This window comes from Nicotiana tomentosiformis, chromosome 9, assembly GCF_000390325.3.
Source record: "Nicotiana tomentosiformis chromosome 9, ASM39032v3, whole genome shotgun sequence".
NCBI classification, from domain to species: domain Eukaryota; kingdom Viridiplantae; phylum Streptophyta; class Magnoliopsida; order Solanales; family Solanaceae; genus Nicotiana; species Nicotiana tomentosiformis.
In genome coordinates this window covers 85,823,719-85,832,240 of record NC_090820.1, presented here as the reverse complement: position 1 = coordinate 85,832,240, position 8,522 = coordinate 85,823,719, and the positions used below count along the sequence as shown (strand labels likewise).

Sequence of the window (8,522 nt, the reverse complement as noted above, 5' to 3'; positions counted from 1 at the left end):
GTTTTGATAATTCTTGAGCTTGCGCTGTAGCCTAAATAGCCATGAATCTTGCATTAACTGTGCTTAGTCTATTTAACATCTTTTGATTTTTTTTTCCGATGATGCCAAAAGGGGGAAGATAGAGTTGAGGATTGGTGTTGATGTGCCTGTTTGTGTGCTTGTTGTATACGTGTTGTACCTGCTCTAGGTGGTTGAGATATAAGGTGATTACCTGATTTTATGTGCACAAAGTTCGTCATCATCAAAAGGGAGAATTTGTTGAGTATTGAGATTTTGATGATTAACAAAGTTTGTTTAGAGGAAATGCTCTAAGAACCAGGTCCTCAACGTAGCTGCTTAACTGTTCAAAGAACCATGTCCTTAAGGTTGATGATTGCATGTTCCTATAAGATAGTAACTTTATCACAAAGTCACTCAAGTCCGAGTTCGTTTGAAAAAGACTACTAAACATGATAAGGGTTGTTGTCCAAGAAGATATGCTTGCACAAGTGAGAGACAAGAGTCCCAAGAATTGTGGAGTTCTTGGAGCAGTAGGAGTCCTATCAAACGAGAAGCTGATTATGCATAGGACTCCTAAAAGATCTTGGAGTCTAGGGAGCTTAAATACTATCTTTTTGGACTGCTGAAATTATGTTTTTGCACATCAACTGAAGAACTATATTTTCTATACTCCAGTCGAGTACCAGTGTTTGTGTTCTTCTTGAGTCAGTCTAGTAAATATGTTTTAGAAAATCGAGTTGTAATCAAAATGTCATATGCAATCAGTGAGTTGGAGTGAGTGTTTGATTTTGCAAGTTAGAGTAACTTGTAAGTAAATTGGTTGAAGTAGGAGAACTGTAGAGTATTGAGTTACAGATTTGTAATCGATACATTTGGCTCATTGTTCTAGTGAAGTTGAAGCTAAAATCCTACGTGGTAGGTCGTGGTTTTTGCATCTTTTTAGCTGAGTGATTTTCCACGTAAAGATTGTTGTGTTTATTTTACTGTTTATTTTTTCTTACGCTTAAGGAGTAAGGTAACGAACCAATTTTTTTTATTAATCCATAAAGGCACTCAAAATATTTACTATCACAATCTGACGTACCTCCAAACAATCTCGCCCATCAATCATACCAATATCGGATCAAGACATCTTTTTAATATATCGAATCCCCTTGGTAAACTTTTTGGTACCACCACTGCATATGACTTAAGGTAAATATATTAACATGGCTAGATATACAGAGACAAAGTTAAGATTTAAAATTTATGGGTTCGAAATACCTCTTAATCCATTGATTATTTAAGTTACTGGGTTCATAATTTAATATTTATATATATTCAATAAATTTATACACATATAACGTTCAAGTAAAAAGCTATTGGGTTCGGCTGAACGCGTAACTTGTATGCTACCTGCCCCTGTAAATATATTGCCAACTAATTGGTGTCATCTATATAAATTATTTTTATTTATTAATATGCCATATCTTAGCCTAAATCTGCATTTTGATTCAAAAGAATTGCAGGTTTTTCTAGTAATCGAATAATAATATAATTAAGATAGTAATTTTAACATTTGTTATTCATTATTTTTCCTTATTTTATATAACATCATCATCATCATCATCATCATTATTATTATTATTATTATTATTATTATTATTATTATTCTATGTAGTATTTAGAGACGTAATTTTAAAAGAATTCGAGGATTTTGTGTAAATCAAAATTTATATTGTCGTACTTAAGAAGTTAAAATTCTTTGGTTAATTAATCTAATTTCCCAAATAAAACTAAAGAAGATTATTTTATATCTGCTGTTTTGTTGCACCTCCATTGATAACCTCTGTTTTTCCCTTCTCCCACCCTTAGGCGTTACCCTTGGAAGAATTAATTATACCAATACTTTATACGTCCAATAAATAATCTGCATCACCATCTTTTTAAGGCTTCTCCCATTCTTCCAGGTACATTTCATTCTTGATTTTATTAATCTGGGTATTGTGCTATTTTGTATTTAATTTGTTAGATGCTTTTCTTTAATTCCTTTAAAATCAATTTGATCATAACTTTTGAGCTCAGCCGAACTTTCGCTCTTTTAAATTATACAAAAACTACATGAAAAATACTATAAATTGGAATTCTCCCGTTAACCCCATGGAAAGGCGTGGTATAATGGAGTTTCTATGGCAAATTAGGATTAGTCCGGCTTGGACACCGGATTCTTGAAGAAAAAAGAAAAGAAAAAGAATTCTCCTCATAACAAAATGGTGATAAGTTGCATTTTAAAATATCGACCAAAATTCATTTAGGTGAATGCCAAACATTTTGTAGTATTTGCTTTAAATTCAAAGTTCTATTGTTTATGCATTTGGGTCTATATCAGTAGAAGGGATCCAGAATTTGAAGTTTATGGGTTCCTACAATAACCTCAAGTTAATATACAATAATATCCGGGTTCACACTTAAATATTTATAGATATTAAGTAAAATTTAATACACATACAAGATCTGGGCAAAGCTATTGCGTTCACATAAACCCGTAGCTCACATGGTAGATTCACCCCTGTATATCAGTTCCTTTATCTAAGGGTTTAAAGGACTTTTGATGTTTGACAGTTAATGGTTAAGCGGAAGATGGGTAACGGTGTGGAAAGTCTTGAAGAGGCGTTAAATGCTCGTGGATCATATGAAAACCAACCATTGTGTGCTTCGAATTCAAAGGAAGGGAAGCCAAAGAGATTGTGGAAGAAGGTGAAGTACCAACTGGTGGAGTATCATTCTTTGCCTGGTTATTTGAAAGACAATGAATTCATTCTTGGTCATTACCGCGCCGAATGGCCATTGAAGCAGGCCTTGCTCAGTGTTTTTACAATTCACAACGAGACCCTCAATGTTTGGACGTAAGAATTCCCTCTCTTTGCTTTAAAGAAATTTTTTTACTTCGTATTATATATAGCTTGCTGTAAAAAAGTTAAGAACTTTATTGGTCTTTCATGATTTTAAACAATCTATAAATAAGTAAAGAAAAGAGAAAAAAGAAGAAATGTGAAGCATAAGTGAATTCAAATCAGAGTTTCTGAGGAACCAAAGATTCGAGAGAAATTAAGGTTACCTGAGGGACTAATCCGAGAAACTAACTCAAAGAATAGAATGGGAAGAAGAGGGAGATCACAATATTTTCATCGATACCATATGAAGATATTATGGTTTGCTTTGTACACTTCAATTACTAAGTAACTGAAAGTATGCTGCCTAACTAACTCCCTAAGATCGATGAAGACAAACATGCATCAAAATGTGATATGATGCTTTTAGTCGTTATATCTTTTAGGATTATTAACTTGTACCGTTCTCTAATTGGAGTTTTTCTTTTACGTCAATCTCCCTTAATCATGGTAATTAGGCACAAGTGATAATGATATATTGTGCATAAATTCTAGGTAGAGGTCTTGAATTTAAAATTTTATTGCAAAGTTTCTCGTAAGCGCCAATTAAAGTTCTCTTTGTTCATGGAAAATCCACGCTACATACATTAATATGATGACCTTTCAGTATCTCCCATGTCCTTATCCGCTACTCTATATGGCGTGGTTAATCAAGGATAATCTCTGAATAATATGGGGTTCCAATACAGAACATCTCAAGGATACAATATTTAGCAACTGTGTGGTTACTCCAGCTCTCAATCATTTGACTGAGCTTAATAGCAATGTTTTGCCACACTTTCAAGGATTTGCGTATGAGGTTTGTTGCTACTTTGGGAAAGAGAATTGGTCGGATGAGGCATGACTAGATTCCTGCATTATACATACCTCCTCTTGGGTAGTCGTACCCAGGACAGTTACTGGTGAGATAGTTTCGAGCTTGAGTCTCCTGATATTTACAAGTCTATAGCTTTTATAAGAAGGCATTGTATTCTGTTCTATCTTTTTACTTAGGTATGAGAAAGTGAAATTTACCAAGTAGTGGTAGTATTAAGTTAATATCTGTAGATGGCTGTAGTATCAACCAGAAAAGATGATCTTGCCGTGGATTTGCTGTTTAGCCAAAGACGAGGATTTCATGGCCTGGAAAGGTAGTCAACTTTTTCTTTTTGGAAAGGGCTAGCCTAGAGATAGTTATAACAACATTTGTTTAATGCCACTCATATAACAGTTACGAACATATTCCTAATAAATATAAGAATCCTATTTAACTAATCCACTTAATAGGTCAAAACTTTTTGTTAGTTCTTAAAGGATTGGGTGAAGGGTTCAGGAAATGGAGAATAACAGTTAGGAACATCTTCCTAATAAAGATCAGTGTGATTTTGTTAGGATTTGTTTACTCTTCCGCTTTCTACTTCACTCATATATCCTGGTTTAACTTGAGGAGGATAAATGAAAAACCAAGAAGAATTCCTTATTTGAATCTTGATTTCCTCTGTTTGTTGCAGGCATTTGATAGGGTTCATTCTCTTCCTAGTGTTGACCATTTATACTGCAATGAAAGTCCCAGATATTGTGGATCTTCAGACTTTACAAAATCTTCCTGAAAAGCTTAGGAAGGCTGATCTACACAAATTACAAGCAGAGCTTTTACCTTGTATCCCTTCTTTGCCACATATGCCGGATTTGCACAAACTTCGAGAGGATTTGCTGCAACTGCTGTCTAAGTGTCTACCTGAGCGATTTTCCAACAGCAACCGTATTGATATTGGTGTTTTGGTATGGCTTCCTCTTCTTTGTTAGAGAAATTGTTGCTTGGGATCTCTTTCTTTTATTTAAGCTTAAACATCACTGAGTGTTCAGCTATATCTATGCTATACTTCTATTCTTTAGTTTGCTTTCATATTCTTGATCCCAGATTTTGCAATGCCATTTTCAATTTATGTCATTAATGGTGAATATAGTTATGCTTAGTGAGAATTTCTTATTTCAGAGTAAGCTAGTTCGTAGATTACTGATTTCTGCTGAATCATTCCTTTTCTTCGCTGCTAAATGAGTTTCTTCGTTCCTCTTCGTTCATTTATCTAATCGTTTAAGCCTCTGAATCAAAGATCAAAATGGTAATTTTCACCAATAAAAAGAAAAGCATGATCAGAGTGGGAAAATTTTACTTTACTCATGGAGAAAGGGGAAACTTAATTACTGCTTCATGCACGGTAAGCATGTGCTGAAGTTTCAAACCTTTACAATTACCTTTGGTTCCTTTGAAATGATCAAGAAACATATAGCACTTCGTTATTTTCATGAGTTATGTGTGTGTCTCATCTTCTCTAAAGCTTCAGTTTGAGGTCTTTTTTCTTTTTTAGCCTTTTTAGAGATTACGAAACCTATTGATATATAGCGTAACGACCTTGTTTTTCTGTAATTGGAAAGCCAATGGATTATTTGTCACTTGGTTTAAGTACTGGGGCGTGAAAAGGGGAAAACGTTTTATACTGGAACATCTGTAGATTTCCAAGGAGAAGTCTCTATGTAACTTGTATCTCTACCTATTTGCTTTGTACCCTTAATCTCCGAAGAAGGCTCGATATCTAGTTTTTTTCACTGATTGGATTACTTAAATATCATTGAGTGCATTGCACCTTCTATGTCTAGTCCCTTTGTGTTGAATGTGCATATCTCCACAAATTCACCCCCCCCCCCCCCCCCCCCCCCCGTTAATATGTTGATGCAGGGAATCTTTAAGTTTCTGCATGTGAGCAAAATGTGAAGAATCTAATAGAACGATTGTGTGATATGATATTTTTAGAAAGCTGACCTCAAAAGAGACATCTTAATCAGTTTCATTTGGAAGTTTCCTTTAGTCAAACCTGTGATGACCAATATGGTAATGACTACTCTTCCAAAAATAACAAGACAAGATTTAGCATTTAGGTGTCAATCATGGATATTACAATGTCAATATATCTATTGGTGTAACCATACTACTTGCACAACGAAAGCTAAATCTTGTATTATGAGGCCCTTGCTAGCCTCGATCAATCTTTCTTCTAATATCATAGCAGAAATAATTTCATTAGGTCAATATACGTTTTTTCTCCTATTTTTGTGATGGTAGATGGACTAAATGGCCTAGTCACTAAGTGTTCCCCGGGTGTGTCATTCATTTGTTCCGACTGTCATCTGCTGAAGATTTCTTGGATTGAAGTCCATTCACCCTGATTAGGTCTCTTTACACTCAGAGTGAATGTCTGTTTCCTGAAGAACATGCTGGTTTAGAGCAAATGTAACATTTTCAGAAGTCATTAGTAGTGGAAATTCTTTGATTGATACTAGAACAGATACATAAAACCATTTGGTTTTCAACCATCATCTCTGATTGATATTTCTCCTGGGATATGAGGGCGTTGATATCATTTATTAAGCTGATTTCTAATCTTGGAGCAGAATTGATCTAATTAGAAGTAATCAGGGTAGTTTCTCTTGGATTTCCGTGAGTAGATGAGCTGAATAGCCTAGTTGTTTGGTACTTCCTCTGTTTGTCATCCATATGAATTGGCTATAATCTGCAAGAGATTTTCTTGGACAAGAGATCTTTCACCCTGATCAGGTGGCGGAGCTAAAGGGAGCCAAGGGGGTTCAATTGAATCTCCTTCGTTGAATAATTATACTGTGCAAATAGGGTAAAGCAAATTCTTTTGGTTATATATGAACATGTGTGACTGATATTTCTCTTTTCAAATTGGTGCAGCTCAGTGTGAAGGAAGATGTTGCAAACATGATAGCACCATTGCTAGTGACACCGATAACGCGGTGGCCATTCTTTGCCTTTCTTTGTGGAGCAATGTTTTGCTTATTAGCAAGTAGCACATGCCATTTGCTTTCTTGCCATTCAGAGCGTTTATCGTACATTATGCTGAGGCTCGACTATGCTGGTATTGCTGCCTTGATATCCACTTCATTTTACCCTCCCGTCTATTATTCCTTCATGTGCTACCCTTTTTTCTTGAACCTCTACTTGGGATTTATTACTGTCCTGGGAATTGGCACAATCTTGGTTTCTCTCCTTCCTGTGTTTCAAAAGCCAGAATTTCGAAGCCTTCGAGCAGGGCTATTTTTTGGGATGGGCATGTCAGGTGTGGCACCTATTCTACACAAGTTGGTTCTATATTGGAACCAACCTGAGGCCCTTCATACTACTGGTTATGAAGTATTGATGGGCGTCTTTTATGGCGTTGGAGCATTGGTATATGCGTTAAGAGTTCCAGAAAGATGGATGCCTGGGAAATTTGACATTGCTGGCCATAGCCACCAACTATTTCATGTACTTGTGGTGGCAGGGGCTTATACACATTATCGTGCCGGATTAATTTATCTGAAATGGCGTGACCAGCAAGGGTGCTAAGAGACACCAAACAAGGGGAAGAACTGATCAGGGATTTAATGGCATATTAGGTTCATGTAAAATGTATATAACTATAGTGAATGCCCTTCCCTTTATTGTTGACTAATTTTGTAACTATCCTGAAATATAAGCTGGTGAACGACTTCGTATAAAGTTACTTTGCCTTGGCTGATTAAAAAAGCAAGTAATTCTAAACTCATAAAAAGAGAAAAAAATGTCATGTTTGAAATGCCTACCACGAAAAAAAGTTCAATTGCTCTCGTTGAGAGTCAAACTCAAGACCTCCTGCTTACTAAACGGGTGCTCTAAACAACTGAGTTACGAGAGCTATTTGTTTGTTTACCCAATGTTATATTATTATATTCTCTTACGTTATACCACATTACTCCATCTAGTCCTACTTACTCATCAGTTTAACTTTTTGCGTATCATCTAAATTAATCATAAGAGCTACTATTGTTTTTGATCTCTTGATCTTTTTACTTCTTTCTAGAACATTTATTAGTATAGTAAGGGGAAAATGAGAAAAGATAATTAATTCTTTTTGATTTTCTAAGTACTGTATTTTTGAAACAACTATTTTTAACAAAAATGACAAGTAAACTGAAGTACTTTAGTTGCATTGAACGAAAAAATAGCATGGGGTGTTACGCCTTCAAAAATTGCAAAGTTGCATTTACCAACTTGGACGAAGAAGCAAATGACGAATTGGGATTGGGTTGTCTACTTAAAAATCCCTATGCTAATTCATTGCAAACACCAAATTAATTAAACTTAAGTTTCATAGGGCTACTTTCTTCACAAGTTTCATATCCAAGTGGTGGCGTTTGTTTCCGTGAGAAAAACTACTAATGTGGTCCTGCGTACTAAAATCTCAACGGAATCATCTGTTTAAATTAAGACGATTTTACATCATTAGTGAAAATATAGTTTAAAATAAAAACTTTTTTAAGATTATTGAGCATACATTATATTTAAAAGCCAAGGGACAACCTATTTGTTTCAGAAAATTAGAATCCAAATTTTTTAATAACGCTTTCCTAAAGCTTATTCTCTAGCAACATACTTTCATAATGAAATTCGATCTAAAACTCCTACTATTAGAAGAAGCCGAAGAGAATTTTTTTTTTAAGACGTTACAAAGTCGCAAAAATCAATATTCTGATTTGTTCAGTTTTTTCCCTATATTTTTCCTTAACTTTTGT

The 8,522-nt window shown here is 34.9% G+C and overlaps 1 protein-coding gene across 3 annotated transcripts; it reads left to right on the top strand.

The window, feature by feature from the left end:
* The first annotated feature begins 1,791 nt into the window (after nucleotides 1–1,791).
* Nucleotides 1,792–7,470, top strand: LOC104110993 (heptahelical transmembrane protein 4-like). Of its 3 annotated transcripts, XM_009620579.4 has the most exons (4): nucleotides 1,792–1,949; nucleotides 2,602–2,885; nucleotides 4,421–4,691; nucleotides 6,664–7,470. In XM_009620579.4, exons 2-4 carry the CDS (start codon nucleotides 2,605–2,607, stop codon nucleotides 7,315–7,317), a joined length of 1,206 nt encoding a protein of 401 aa, XP_009618874.1. In that variant the 5' UTR covers nucleotides 1,792–1,949; nucleotides 2,602–2,604; the 3' UTR covers nucleotides 7,318–7,470. The 3 variants fall into 3 exon arrangements, with proteins under 3 accessions (XP_009618874.1, XP_070041803.1, XP_070041802.1); XM_070185702.1 differs by lacking the exons at nucleotides 1,792–1,949; nucleotides 2,602–2,885 and having other exon boundaries at nucleotides 4,559–4,691; nucleotides 6,669–7,470; XM_070185701.1 differs by lacking the exons at nucleotides 1,792–1,949; nucleotides 2,602–2,885 and having other exon boundaries at nucleotides 4,568–4,685; nucleotides 6,669–7,470.
* Nucleotides 7,471–8,522: the final 1,052 nt, after the last annotated feature.

Coding starts and splice junctions, on each gene's coding strand:
- LOC104110993 (XM_009620579.4), top strand. CDS start 2,605: ATGGTTAAGCGGAAGATGGGTAACGGTGTGGAAAGTCTTGAAGAGGCG. Junction 2,886..4,420: donor GAGACCCTCAATGTTTGGAC/GTAAGAATTCCC, acceptor TGTTTGTTGCAG/GCATTTGATAGGGTTCATTC. Junction 4,692..6,663: donor GTATTGATATTGGTGTTTTG/GTATGGCTTCCT, acceptor AAATTGGTGCAG/CTCAGTGTGAAGGAAGATGT.